This window comes from Labrus mixtus, chromosome 16 (assembly GCF_963584025.1).
Source record: "Labrus mixtus chromosome 16, fLabMix1.1, whole genome shotgun sequence".
In the NCBI taxonomy this organism is placed as follows: Eukaryota; Metazoa; Chordata; class Actinopteri; order Labriformes; family Labridae; genus Labrus; species Labrus mixtus.
In genome coordinates this window covers 14596813-14611856 of record NC_083627.1, presented here as the reverse complement: position 1 = coordinate 14611856, position 15044 = coordinate 14596813, and the positions used below count along the sequence as shown (strand labels likewise).

The 15044-nt window shown below is 41.3% G+C and overlaps 1 protein-coding gene and 1 long non-coding RNA gene across 2 annotated transcripts in view; both read left to right on the top strand.

Annotated features, from left to right (window-relative positions):
- LOC132991454 (growth factor receptor-bound protein 10-like) overlaps positions 1 to 15044 on the top strand; it is a 43723-nt gene that overhangs the window by 16174 nt on the left and 12505 nt on the right. Inside the window, exons 6-7 of the mRNA XM_061060227.1 lie at positions 10237 to 10393; positions 13523 to 13638. Coding sequence (XP_060916210.1) covers positions 10237 to 10393; positions 13523 to 13638 — 273 coding nt within the window. The remainder of the gene's footprint in view (positions 1 to 10236; positions 10394 to 13522; positions 13639 to 15044) is intronic.
- Positions 10400 to 13108, top strand: LOC132991455 (uncharacterized). Its single transcript, XR_009676193.1, has 2 exons — positions 10400 to 11420; positions 11461 to 13108. It is a non-coding gene; the product is annotated as an uncharacterized LOC132991455 (long non-coding RNA).

Sequence of the window (15044 nt, the reverse complement as noted above, 5' to 3'; positions counted from 1 at the left end):
AGTTTTTTTTACCATAGACTGTAGCAGGGCTGAGTCTACATCACTGCATTGTTTTTAAGCCATTAATGTGGAAATACTGTCTCATCCAAACTGTTATTCAACTCAGTAATAGTCAAATAGGTAGAGCTGAGGCGTGCTTTAGCCTCCTGGCAAACGGCTACAATGTGCCAGCTTGCAGACAGATCAGTCATGCCCCTAGTTAAGCATAATTCTTATCCTTCTTATATTAAAACAGAGGGGTTATGGAAATATTCACCCCTGTGTGTGTCATTAAAAAAACACTAATCAGGCCATTTTCATGTTTTGATCTGAGCTGTTAACATGTTTATATCTGCTGGACAATGGAAAATGTAACATTGTTGTATCTGAGACTTGTCAGGCTTTAATAGCCAGCATCAAGTGGACACTTGTGAAACTGCAGTTTTTTTTCACTTCCACCGGGCAAACACACACACACACACACACACACACACACACACACACACGGGTTATATATATGTAAAATGTATGATATATAATGTGTGTGTTGAAAAATATATTTGTATGGTAGTTCACTTGACCACTATCAGAGGGAAAGTTGTGTGTGTGTTTTAAAACCTGCTGACGGGCTTGTTATGTTAAGGTCAGAGCAGCATGTGTTGATTTTGGCTGAAGAAAGCCTTTCCTTTCATTATACAACCGCTCACCCTGGGTTATCTGGCTCTATGTGTGTATTACTGTGGAAGCATCATTATCGCATGTACATACACACTCACATGCAGAATGACAGACATGTTTTGCCGTGGAAGGAGGTGAGCAATGTCTCCAGGATGCTGCAGACAGAGTGCAGACTTCCTCAGCAGAGCTTTGAGTACGGCTGGGAACGTCTGCGGGTCGGATCTCTCTGAACCTTCTGAATCCGCCTGCCGGCCCAGCAAGACAGGCACCCATTTCCGGTTCACACGCTTCAGCACAGGCATATCGTGTGTGTGTGTCTGTGTGTGTGTGTGTCATAGCCGTGCCCTTCCTTTCCTGGTAAAAAAACCTCCTGTCCCAGGAATGTTCCATCCCTCTAAAAGATGTTTTCAGGATGCCCTCCCTGAACAATAAAAGTTGTTTTAGCCGCTCTTGCCTTTTAGTTGCTCAGGTGGCTTTTTTTTGCATGCATGTGACTAGGCAAAGCATTATTTTAGCATTTTGTTGACATCATCTCACAAGATCTGGAGTCAGAGAGCAAGTTTGCAGTTTGTACAAAGGATCTTTTGTGTGTTTTGAGTGTCTGAGGCCTGACTGGATGTTGCATCATGTCTTGTCTCCTGAAAGTCATGATTTTGTCCACTTTTGTTCCTTCAATTTGTGTCTCGTATATTTTAAGAGGCAGATAGTCACACAGTTCTTCTCATAGAGAGGGAACACTTTTTGTTCTTCTTTAATTTCTGCTGCTCTATGTAGTTTTTTAAAAGGATTTTCTTTAAGCTATTGCTAAATGCATGCTTTGTAACTGGCATTAACGACTTGTTCTAGCTTCAATTCTGAAAACATACTTTTGCAGCTGTGATATGATGTGTGACACAGATGGGAGGCAGCATTTTGCCTTTTCTTTACTGCCCTCTTCATTTCATGTCTCCAGCTTGAAGTTGACAGGAAATTCTTTAAGCGTGCAAAGCAGAAAAACACGGATATGGATGAGGTTTGTGTTGGAAGGAGAGTGGAAAGTACAGGGAAATGATCCCAGACATTCCATCATGTTTATCATCAAAACTACCACGACAATTTGATCTAGTAACAATGAAAAAACTAATGTAATGAGTTAATAAAAACTGCTACAACCCTACTGCTGATTAACTTCAGCAGTATGGTTTGAGGCAAAGTCATTGTGATGTCTACCAACGCTAAAATAAAAACAGCTTAAGGATGTGTTCAGTTGAAATTTTCCAGATTTGGACTGAGCTGATCCCTTTACTTTCCCCCCCAGTGTTCTGTTTTCATTTGTCAACTGCTTTAAATGTTGGTATTTATACTCGTTCATCTCCCTGAGGATATAAATCACTTAGATGATCTCTTAATGCAGCATTATTAGGTCAAAATCTCAATTAGTTCAATACTTCGGCCAAGACCAAGGCCTGGAAAAATGATAAAGTTCCCATCAGACACAGCTGTACTTTGAATATTTGGCTATTCATGCTGATTCATGCTAATAAGCACAGGATTTTAAACTTACCATTAAAGGGATAACATAACCTGCTAGACATGAACATGTTTCCATTGTTTAAACTGTGGCTGTGTAATAAATCAGATCCAGTATTACTGGCCTGCTTCAGCGTATGCGTGTGGAACTATGGTGCTCTTCTATCCGCTCTAATGCTTAAAATGAGCCATGACTAGTCTTGGGTTGATTAAATGAAACCTTCACCGATCAGATAACTTAAGTTCAGCAAGACAAGCAGCAGACTGGATAAGATTTGGCCTTTAGCTCCAGTGATTCTGTTGGCATGCAATGTTGTGTAATGTCATATGTAAGCCAACAGAGAGGCTCTACGGAAGTGAAGTGTATGTACAGTACACATGCATGTGTGCAGGTCAGTTTTATTTGTGTTGTCTGAAAAGCACTGAGAAGTGCTTGCACAACAGCGCAGACAAGAGTCTTCAGACATGCCGTGCGTTGGTCTGCAGAGATAGTTGCATTGTATTTGCATTGGCATGGATTTATCAGAGGATCTCTCTCCCTGCAGCTGTAGAGTTGGAATCTGAACATTCTTCCCTAAGCTTCAGTCTTTCTCAAAGCTTATATTATGAGTCAGTAAAACTGTGCATGTGAATGACATGACAGGTTTATGGCCCGCGTTGCCCTTGATGACATAAATGGATTAGTCCTCAGGGTATCATGAACAGGCTATAGATGTGACACTGCATTTCTGTCAGACTTTAGGAATAAGTGTATAAATAGCCATTTTAATATAAATAACTATGAACCTTTACTGTGGGTCTAGAAGATGCAAATGCAAAAGATGCTAATCGAAAGCACTCAATGTAACCCTGGCAACAGCTGTGCACATTTCCTGGTTTTTATTTTTTTTTGCATAATTACTAACATCAGGAATGAGCCCAAGTGGTAGAGAGACCATTCCTCAAACAAAGGACTCGTGTTCAAACCCACTTCTGTTGGCAAGTATCAACCCTGCTGAAGTACCTTTGGGCACTTGGTTCACTGCATGGTTCACAGAGGTTAATGACCTTGACCTCCCTGTGGAATACGCTAAGAGAAAAATGGCTTTTTAATAATTAAAAGTGATGTGGAAAAAGTCAGTTTCTTGTGATTTGTTAAGCAGTGTGTGATTTGAGTACTGATAAGTTTTTCAAAAAGTCAAAGCAGATGATTAACATAGATTTCCAGTCTCGGTCTGTCAATTTCTTCAGTCAATACTGAAATACCGCAACAAGTATTTTTTGAGGTTCTACATAATTTAGTAAAGGCATTTAAGGTCCTCTGAGGATGAACTTTTTGCCCCAAACATGAAGTTCACCTAATTTTGATGACCCCTTAACTTTTCATCAAATGACATAATCCGATCCTTCAAATAGTCAATTTATATTTGTATTTTATATCAGAATCAGAAACAGGTTAGTGCCAAGTAGGTTTACACTCATAAGTAATTTGACATGGTGTTTAGGTGCAAGAATAATGACACAGAAATCTATGAAAAATAAAGTAGACCTAAAGGGCTTATAAACAACAGTACTGTATCAGTAAAGTTTATCTTTACTGCTGTCAATGAAATTTAAAAAAAGTAGGAAATAATATAAAAGCACAAAAAAAGGAATACAAAGTCCGACTGAGGACGTCTACAGTTCTGCAGGTGTTATGGTAACGTTATGCCTGTTAGTGGGTTAGCATACCGATGATAGCATTTAGCTCAAAGCACATCCATTTCTTTTTTTAAATTTATTTTTGGGCTTTTGTGCCTTTTTATTTGAGCGATAGGACAGTGGATAGAGTTGGAAATCAGGGAGACAGAGAGAGGGGAGAATGACATGCAGGAAAGGAGCCACAGGTCGGATTTGAACCTGGGCCGCCCGCTTGGAAGACTACAGCTTCCATACATGGGGTGCATGCACTAACCACTGCACCACCAGCGCCCCAGCACATCCATTTCTTAAGTACAGCCTTACAGAGGGATCGTTTGAAGTCATAGATTTCTGGAGCTAATGTTGTGATGGTGTTTTCAGATGTTGATGTTATTTTTAACATTTTAAAATTGAAGGTTTAGTTTTTAATAACCGACACAGAGTCAGATATTAGTTTCTGAGGCTATATAAACTGTGTGATTAAAAACAAATGGAAGACAAAAGCTCAGAGTCACACTCTCTGTTTAACAGACTGCTACCTCCCCCTGTGTCTGAGGTCAGCTGATGTGCTTCTGCACGCAATGGTCTGCTGACCCACTGCATTCAGATCAGGTGCATGTGTGTGTCTGTCTGTCTGTCTGTGTGTGTGTGTGTGTTTGTGTGTGTGTGTGTGAAGATGACAGGGAGAGTTCACTTCAGCAGAGTGAGATTATAATGACATTGACATATCAGCTTTTTCCACACAGATAGACACTGAGTGACTGTGGTTTCACTTATTAGTTTTCAGCAGTTGAAATTGTGTTTTGTTTACTTAAAGGAAGTCACTTTTACCTGGGTAAAAAAAAAAACCTTGGAAATCTGAGTAAAAGTCTTAATTAGAGAGTGTGCGTTGTGTATGTGTGTGTGTGTAATAAAGATTTAGAGGACTCTGAGTTCCTGCCAAGTACCTCATGTTTCACATTCCGTGTCGATGTGATGACGTAATAAAGTGATTTCTCAGCCAATACTGTATATAGTGCTTAGACACATGCATGAACGCACGTCTAGAAAAACAGAGTATCATTGATACTGTAGACAGTACATTGGGTTTCCTTTATGGAAACCATTCAAATACAGTCAGATAATATAGACAGATGGATTTGCAGTTTTTCCGGAGGTTATTTACTTAAAGTATAGGAGCCAGATCTTCAAGTACATCAGCATATGATTTCAGCACAGTCATAGTGTTTAAACCATTTTTAAAAAGAAGCTTTTAAAATGGACATGAGATTACATTTTGATTCCTTTAGCAGAGCTTTTACATCATCTTTTGTTTCTTGGTGTTTTATCAAAGGAGATCAATAATATCCTCTACATGACCAAATATGCAGCAGGCCTTCATTTTGCAGTAGGTCTGAGGATTGAGAGCTCAGTGTGTTCTGCACCGGCAAATTAGATGAAAGATAATGAGTGGATGAGCTCCTTGCACGGAAAAATAAATCACCGTGTTAACATTTCCGCCTTATCTACTCAAGTTTGTTTTTCTTTCTATCTACCAAGATGAAATCTAGTTTATTTTCTGTTTCAAAGGATTGATCTCACCTACACTCACATGACTGTATTTAGTCAAACATTGAGGTGCACACAGATTTCCTAGAACTGACTTACAGACGGTCTATCTGCACGGGTTTGAGTGTGTCGTGTGTATATTTGTGGAAGTGTGTTTTCTGTGAGACAGTGCCCTGTCAGTGTTGGGAGGTGGGGAGGTGAGCCACTCAGTAAGGCTTTGTGGTGGCGCTCCAGTGAGGTGAAATTGAGTTTGGCCTGTCTGCCAAGCTAATCAGCTCTGTCTGCTTTGAAACCCGACCACTCGCAGACATGAAAGACGACTGATGATGTAAGTCAGTGGTGGGAAGTCATCCCCAAACAGCATTCTAATGCTGACATTAACAATGGGTGGGTTCATCTACAGTGGACGCCTGACAGCTGTATGCAGTGTCATTTGACAGGTTTTATATCAACTAGTATCATCTATTTGGAAAAACAGTAGATAGTTAAAGGACTATAGCTATTTCAATATGCTTCAGATTTCATGTTGATTCCCAATATTTGCAATTTTCTACAATTCTACCATTAATTTAGCAGACAACAAACAGCACAACACTTTCCCTTGAAAGTAAAAAGCTATGGAGGGTCTCGTTGCCGTAACTGATTTTAGTTTTTCAAAGCTAAGAGCTCTGCATGTGAGATCATCAAACACAAGGCCCAAACTTTTGGGGGGAGGGACTTAAGTACTATTTCATTGGACACAATATTGTTAGACATTCCACAATGTCACATAATCCTGCTTACATAGTCAGCAAAAAAAATCAAAAAGGAGAAGAAAAACACGACTGACTTTGCTTGTAAGTTTGACATTAAAGCTGTGCTAATCAGTACTTTCAGATCATCAACAGTAAAAAGAAATGGCCACACCCTGAATTTTTAACTGACTCTGCAGCACGGTGTCTTTTAGCTTTGGGTTCTGTCACCTGTTGTGTTTTAATTGTAAGCATTTTTTTCTGATATTTGGTATTGAATTATAAGAAATAATATGAAAATTTAAGAAACAATAATATTCACATTTTCCATCTATGTAAACCCTTTTTCACATTTCACTAGTTTCACATTATCTTCTGCCACAATGGTGCGTAAATAAAACATCCCAGAGCTGATCAGTTGAACTACAATTTAAAAAAAAAAATGTCTATCATATCAATGCTGTGGCCTTCCCTACTCCTACCCCCTCTGCTCAAGTCTGCATGGCTCAAGATTGCTTTTACAATCAGTGGGTCGTGTTACCGTGGAATAGACCTGCTCTGGCTTAAAACAACCAGATCACTTGTGCGAGTGTGTGTATGTGCACTTGAGCCTGTTAGCGTGTACTTATGAGTGTGTGCATTTGTTGTGTGTGTGTTGCCTGATAGGTTTAGGGGCCCATAAACCTCTTGGTCAAGTGGGCCTGACCCAGGCGCAGATTATTGTGTTTGACCTCTGACCCCGTACATACTGTGCTTGTATGTCTGTGTTTCTTTGTTTATTGGCATGCAGGTGTCTGTCCATGACTCTTCAATCCAATCTGCTGTGGCTCCAAGCGCTCTTTAGTCTTGTACGTGTGATTGTGTGTGTGTGTCTGTGCATGTTGCTATTAGCAGCATAGGAGAGCAATAACCCTGTACATTTCTACCCCTCACCCTCTTCTGGTGGAGAGGAAAAGAAGGAAGTGGGGGAGGGGAAAGCAGAGGGGGGGGGGGAGAAAAGAGCTAAGGTGTGTTAGATTTCATCATGTAAAGATAAAACCTTGTAGACGTTTACATAGTTAAGGATGTTGAGGGTAAATGGAGGTTGAAAGTAAATCAAAAAGTTTACAAACAAATGACAGCACAAATAGAGGAAACTGGAAAAAAAGGGAGATTTAAAAAAAAAAAAAAAAAAATGTAATTTGAGGGCAAGTTGGCACACTTATTTAGCTTCTATCTTTCTGTTCCTGTGTGCTCATCACATTGCATTATCCTCAAACATACATGCATTGAGTAAGAGCCTATGTTACACTGCTCCCCAGATGGATGCAAAACAGCCTCATGACACTGGAGGAAAAACATGTTGTAGTTTAGTTGAACAAAATGCTGCCTGAGCTAGTTCTCATATAGTTTACATTTTGTCCTCCACTTGTGTGTGTGTGTGTGTGTGTGTGTGTGTGTGTGTGTGTGTGTGCTGGGCTCAAAGTTCTCATGCACACTGTATTAGGGGCCAGCTGGGTTGGCCTGCGCTCTACACATGAGCCTGATTATGACTCAGTATTGCATTACTGACATTCCTCCCATGGCTCTATTTTCTATTCTTCTTTCCTACTCTCCTCTCTTTTTTTCTTTATCTCCCTCCTCTTTCTTTCCTTCTCCTCTCTCTCTGTCTTTCTGTTGCTTCTTTCGCTCTCTCTCTCTCTCTCGCTCCTCTCTAGAGGCATGGCAGATTTGCTGAGCAACCACCATCCCCCCCCCCCCCCCATTTGCTCCCTCCCTTGCTACCCCTCCCTTGACCCCCTCAGCAGAGCCCAAACGCTCGACACGTGATCCTTACAGCCTCAGATCGAATCACTCCTCCGTTTTCTTTCGACTGCCCTCTTCCAAACCTCAACCGTCATTGTACGTTACACATGTTGCTCTGGTCCTAACACTCTTGCATTGCATTTCACATACAGCTGAGGTGCAGGAGGAGGAGGATGATCAGGGCTATAAGAGGGAGGGGATAGAAGTTCAAACCATCAAACAGCTCAAAGAAAATGTCAGTGGATGCATAAGAATTAGTGTGTCTGTTTGTTCAGTCGTGGTAGTTTATTATTTCTACCGATGTGCTTGACTGTGTGTGCGAGGAGGGGGGTGTTGTAGGCGTGTTTAAGGGGAAAAGACTCTTACTTTTGTTGCAGCGCCGTCAGTAAAAGGAGCTGACAGGGATCTTTTTTTGGGGAAGGGAGGATTAGAATGCAGCCCTTTAGATAAGAGTGTAGAGTACGTGACAGGTAGCAGCTCACCGTTTAAAAATCCGACACTGGGTTAATCCAGTGAGGAGGAGGAGGAGGAGGAGGGGGGTGGGGGGGGGGGGGGGGGGGGGGGGGGGGCGGAGGAGGAGGAGAGGAGCTGCAGCTCACACCACTCCTCGCAGCTCAGCCTTTATGCTGCCCAGCACGAGAAGAAGGGGCAGGCTGTCTCTCGCTCGCTCTGTCTCCCTCTCTTTTTCTCTCACTCTCGTCCTTCCTCTGTCACTTCCTCCCTCCCCCCCCCCCCCCCCTCTTACCTCTCTTGCATTCTCCTTGCCAATCTGTGCCTCCCTCCCTCTTCCTGACTTCCTTCCCTCCCTCTCCTGTCCTCCTCCTCGTCCTCCTCCCCTTCCCTCTCTCTCTCTCTCTCTCTCTCTCTCTCTCTCTCTCTCTCTCTCTGTCTCTCTCTCTCTGTCTCTCTGTGTCACTGGAGAGCGTCTCAGTGTGAAAATGCCATCCTGCTCTCCAGACTGTTGCCTCTTTCAGGCTGTGGAGGTAAGAGACGTGTGTGTTTCTTTCTTTCTTTCCTGGATGTTAGTCTTCTGCTATGTATGCTTGAGTGTATGTATGAATGTATATGTGTGTGTGTGTATGCATGCGTGTGAATCGTTATCAGTTTGCAGTGGAGAGGGTCTTTGCATTTTTTCCTCCTAGATGTTTCGGAAACTTTTGTCAAACAAAACTCATGCGTCATGAAATTACTTTTTTCTTTTTTACGTGGGCGTGTGAGGAGAAAGGAGGGAGTCTTCTTGCTTTGCAGGGGCAAAGAACGCTGTGACGTTGTTCGTTGTTGCATTCGGAGTCTCTCTTTGCGTTTCTCTACTTCCGATTGTGGTATTTATGGTATTTTCAGGCTATCGTTGCTGATTTTTTTTGTTTTTTTTGTTTTGAATGTTTGATTTCATTTTCTGTAATCCTCCAACCCCATCCGGACCGTGCCCATCATCAGCTTTGTGTCTTGTTTCGTGTAGTTTTCAATAGTTGGTCCATGGTGGTTTTGTGAGTGTGGAGGATAGCAGAATCCCTGCTGTGCACAGGGATGTCTGGGGGGACACACTAACATACCCACGCGCGATTTCCCCTGTTATATTGAAGAAAGCCGTCTCATTGTTCATTTTCTCATACTCGTGTGTGTTTGTGTTGCGCTGCATTTGGGAGTGAGCTCTCCGTGGTGTTTGTGAATCTGCTCATACAGTATAGTGAAGCAGCTGGTCTATGGTTATCTCCTCAACAATAGAAGACAAATTACACTCAGTTTAAATATCGCTTTGAGTACTTATCCAAAATAGTTCAAAATGGCGCAACAATGGGAGGTCCTTAAGATTTAAACTGTGCCCTGTAGTTCTCCCAAGTTGTGACATTTTAAAGACACAATTGTACATATGCAAATGTGCCTCTATTCACGTTTGAATATTTTTTTTACTTTCTGAATGAAGACATATTTGCATGTGACAGGAATTGTGTCATTGTGGCTACATGCGTATTTGCGGATATTTGAGCTGAAGTTTGGTGAAGCTGTGGACAAAAAAGGGTTTGGTCTGAGAGCACAAGGGCCGGCCAACCTTTCCTGAACGTCATCCATCTTTTTTTAAAGCAGTTCTCATGTTGGAATTTTGGGATGATGTGAACTGGACTTTTCATGAGTGGACTTGACGACAAATTGGTTATGGAGGTAAAAGTAGCCTCAGATATGTTTAAAATATACCTTTTTTTTTTTTTTTTTTTTTTTTTTTTTACTGCAAATTGAAATTCCCCGAAAGCAGTTCATGATACGTCATGTACCTTCTGTGTATTTTACACTTTTTTTTCAGCATATGAAAACATTACTTACAAACTGATGATTTCCCTTGTGTCTTCAGATAGTTAAGGTGTGGAGCGAGGATGGAGCCGGTAAAGTGGTGGAGATTCCGGCAGACATGACGTCAAGAGACATCTGTCAACTCCTGGTCTACAAGAGCCACTGTCTGGATGACAATGCCTGGACACTGGTGGAACATCACCCCGTCCTTGGCCTTGGTAAGGTTGTCTGTGTGTATGTAAAGTTATTGTGCATGCATCAAGGAATGGGTTTGTCACATTTTTGTTTCTATATTCATGTTATTCTTCGCAGAGATAGAAATGATTCTAATTTGTTCATCTCTTTATGTGAACTTGTTAAATATAATGACATAGTAAAAACCGACTGGAAAACTGTCTGGGAATTTCTGACTGAGTACTAAATTGGTTTGAGTTTGGGACTTCTTTGTGTCCTTAGACAACTTTAAAGCTGAGCACACAAAAATTGGTGAATGTGTTCACCAAGGTTCCATCCTGGGGCCTCTTCTGTTTATCATCTACATGCTCCCACTAGTTCTGATCATTGAAAAAAACAAAATAAGTTCTCATAACTATGCGGATTACACACATCTATATTACAGTGGTGCCAGGCGATTTGCATAGAACAAATCAATGAGTGAATGTGCCAACATTTTCTTCAGTTAAACAAAGATAAAAAACAGAGGTTGTTTTTGGAGCAAAGTAGGAGTGATTAAGAGTCAGAACTTGGCGTCAGTAAGTGACATTGAAAACTACAGACTATAGGCAACAAATCTGGGTGTAGTGATGAATATATCAAGAATTAGTTGACTAATGTCCCAACAGGACCTGGAAAAAAAAAAGTGTCAATGCTATTATATGCAGTCGACTTGGTTACTGTAACAGTGTCTTAACCGTTTGTCCTAAAACATCAGTCAAACAACTGTTAATATTTAATATTTAACTTTATGATTGAATTATTTTTAAATGTCCTCTTTTAATGTGTTTTTCTGCCCTTTGTCATCATGAAGATTTTGATGTATTGTGTAAAGCAAGCCTTGTTGCTGAAATGCGCTTTATAAATAAACTTGCCTTGCCTTAGTGGTTCATAAGCAACAACAAGACTTCTTATACGACTGACCGCCACCATTCAAAGCCCAAATCCAAACAATAATGCTTTGCAATGCTAACATTTTTGCAGTTTTTTAGGCAAAGTCTGTCATTTGCAAACATGTTTTATACAGATATGGTTCTATTTTCTACTACTACTACTAAGTCTATTTGTATAGACTTTGATACAAATCAGTAAAAACATAATAAGAAGCTCCCTATGTTACTTGAGAGAGTGAAAAGGACATTCTGCAAGTTTAAAGAAGAGTAAAAGGAGTTACATTCATGCATGTCTCTCTGTAGTGTATTTTCAGAGGTATATGTCTTTCATGCAGGTGTCTTTCAGTCTTTGATATGTTTGTGTTTGTGTGTGTGTCTCTTTACCTCTTTTGTGTGTCTTTGCATGGATGTGGATACTCTCTTGTGTGTGGCCTCTGTGCATGTTCACTTGGGCATGGCACAAGCGCTCGTATGCCTTCTATACAGCTCTGAAGGGAGGTTTGGTGGATTAAGCATTTTCCATGTTCTGCTCGCATGCCTCCTATACTTTGCTCAAAAGGGGAAAAGGGAAAAAACAAAACACAATGCTTTCCTCTTTCACCTTATCGATATGAAGCTTTTTTTTTTATTGATTTATTTCTCTCTCGCTGGGTCTCTCTTTGTCCTCCTGTGAGGCTTTCCTACTCCTCAGTCTTATTTTTAGAGTCAAAGGATTGCTTTGTGCTTTGCTGCTTGATCTGCGATTCTGGAAAAAAAAAAGTGCACTGGAGAGATGGAATGTGAGGTGAGGAGAGGAAGGGAGAGAAAAAGAGAGAGATGAAGGGAGAGAAAAAGAGAGACACAGAGAGGGAGAGAGGGAAAGATTGAGGGGGGGGAAGGGCGGAGAGGCCTGCACTAAAGCGTCATACCAGAGCTGCAAGGCACCAATCACGGTTCTCTGTTGGACGAGCCCCTAGCCTTCTCAACCAATCAATCTTTTCTTAACCCTCCACAGGAAACTCCCCAGCTCGCAAGCAGCGTGCACACACTCAACCCACCCACCCACACACACACACACACACCCACCCACACACACACACACACACACACACACACGCATCGCTCACACTTAAAAAGAACTCAGACATTTCCAGCCCCTTAACTGCAACACGAAGACTTTTCTCTGCAAAAAAAGAGTAATTACAGTTTCACCAAACTATTTATGTGTGTGCGTGTTTGTGTGTGTCATTTGACCAAACATGACTTTGTGAGTTAATCTGAAAGAGAGAATTAGTGCCAAACCCTGGCTGCTATCATTTCACATGTGTGGGTAACTGTCCATGTCGATTTGGAACATCCTGTCACTATCAATTTCTAATCGGCCTCACTCTGAGATTGTATGGCTTCAACTTCTGGAGGATCACATTGCACACACACACACACACACACACAAAACACACAAAACACACACACAGACAATGTATAGGTGATGCACAGAGCAGGTTAGGCTCTGTGTGAGCCCTTAATGTGTGGTTGTGTGTTTGTCTGTGGCTTGTACCTTACTTACGGCCATGCCACTCAGCAATCAGCCTAAACACATGACATCATCTTCCTGCATGCCCTCCACCAGCTCTTCCTCTCCCGCCTCCTCCCCCCTCTTTATCTCATGCCACTTCTCCCCACCTTCACCTCCCCTGCTGCCTCACAGTAGTTCTTCTTTCCACAGCCCCTCCTCATTTAACCTCTCAATCCTTCGGTTGTCATTTGATAACAGGGGATTTTTTTCCCTGAATACATTGAACATGATATGCCTATTTTGAAAATTTTGCCAGCAGCACCTTACAAAAATTGGGACGTGTTCTTGTTTACCACCCTGCTGATTCATCTCCTCTTTTATCAACAATTTTAAGAGTTTGGGAACTGATGAGACCAGTTCCTGAAATTTTGAAAATGAAACATTTTACCTTCCATGCTTGATGTAGGATTTCAGTTGTTCAATAGTTCAGGGTCCTTTGCTGTATTTTATGCTTTATAATGCTCCAATGGGTGACAGGTCAGGACTGCAGCAGGGCTAATCTGTCATCATTGCTTTTAGAATTAAAAAAGGAGAGGGAAAAAAAGAAGAGAAATATAGAATATATAAAAGAAGAAGACCTGATTCAAGCAGTGTACAATTGGCAGTGTTTACCTATAGTAACATACATTCAGATCCAACACTTCTGAGGTGACTTAAACTACCCGTCTCTCCTTGTCCTCATACAGAGAGGTGTCTGGAGGACCACGAGCTGGTGGTTCAGGTTCAAGCCTCCATGGGCAGCGACAGTAAATTCCTCTTCAGGAAGAACTATGCCAAATATGAATTCTTCAGAAACCCCCTGGTGAGTCTCTCGCATCCCTAGGAATCACTTTCTTTGACTTCTTCATTCTAGCACTCATTGATACTGCCCGCACACTTTAGTGTTAACATGCACACACACACGCACACACACACACGCACGCACACACACACAGGCAAAGGGTTGTTGATAGCTGAAATGTCATGCAGACATCCAGGACGTTTACAACTACGTTCTAGTGTTTTTAATCCTAATACATCAGGTGCACAGTTTTTTCCAATAGGGTTGCGAATCCCTCTGAAGTGAAAGGAGGAGGTTTCTCTTGTATGATAGATATTACATTCTTAAATATTTATTATTTTAAAGAAAATTACTTTTCTTAAACATGTGTTTTTAAAACATAGATTGCATCGTTTTAAAACACATGGTTTCAAAGTATTTAAAACTCTGACAGCCTTACAATCTATCCCAACTAAGTTGCTGCATTAGCATGGTTACATTTGCCAATCAATACCAAACACTAAGTACAGCTGATGCTACTGAGAATTCAACATCAAGTACCACATAACAACCAATCTTCACTTCAACAGATCAGCAGTGAAAGACTTAATTTCCTGAACCAACATCACATTTTTTTGACTCTGTCCCCGTTTGATTAAACTTACACATTTTGATATTCTTAACCCCCTTCCTTTTTGTACTTTCCCTTCGTAGTGATTCACTGATGACCGATAGAAAAGGAATGATAGAAATTGTTAAGAAAATGTTCAGCAGCTGTGAGATTTACTTGGTTCAAAATGTGTGTTTGTGTTAACATGCAATCATTAATGAGCACAACATTTAGAGTTTAGGTTTTTCATGCTTTTTGCAGTTTGGTCTTCAGCTGACCACATTAACATTGTTGGAAACATGTAACAATATTTATGCATCCTTCTGTTAAACCATGTTCCACAGTGTAGTTTTGCTGATAAGTTGTTCATTGGATTTGTAGCTCTTGGCAAAAATTATTATTCTAAATAGTTCTCACTTCATACTGCCCTTACACTGCCCTCTCTTTGTGTTGTCTCAGAGATGTTTGCCAGGTTTGCTCATTACTTTCTTTTTGCTGGTGATGTGGAAGCCCAAGCTCACACTCTTTTTGCACACACTCTTTGGATATTGAGCATCGGCTAGAGTACCATATGCGAAGCTGTTCATCATTTTACCACACAAACCTGCATCTGACTACACCAGCAAGTCAGTGTTTGCTAGTTTGCAGGGAGTCTTTTGCTGGTGTGGACTCGGCATGGGGCTCTGCTGTTCCGTGCTGGTCGGGTATACGCTGACATTTGTGCTGTGGAGATTTAGGTGTGTGTCAGAGCCAGCAGGTGACCTCAGCCCTGTGGTAATGAGCACAGTAAAACACCAAAGTGCTGGCCACAGCCTGTCAATCAAGCTAAGAGTAGCGC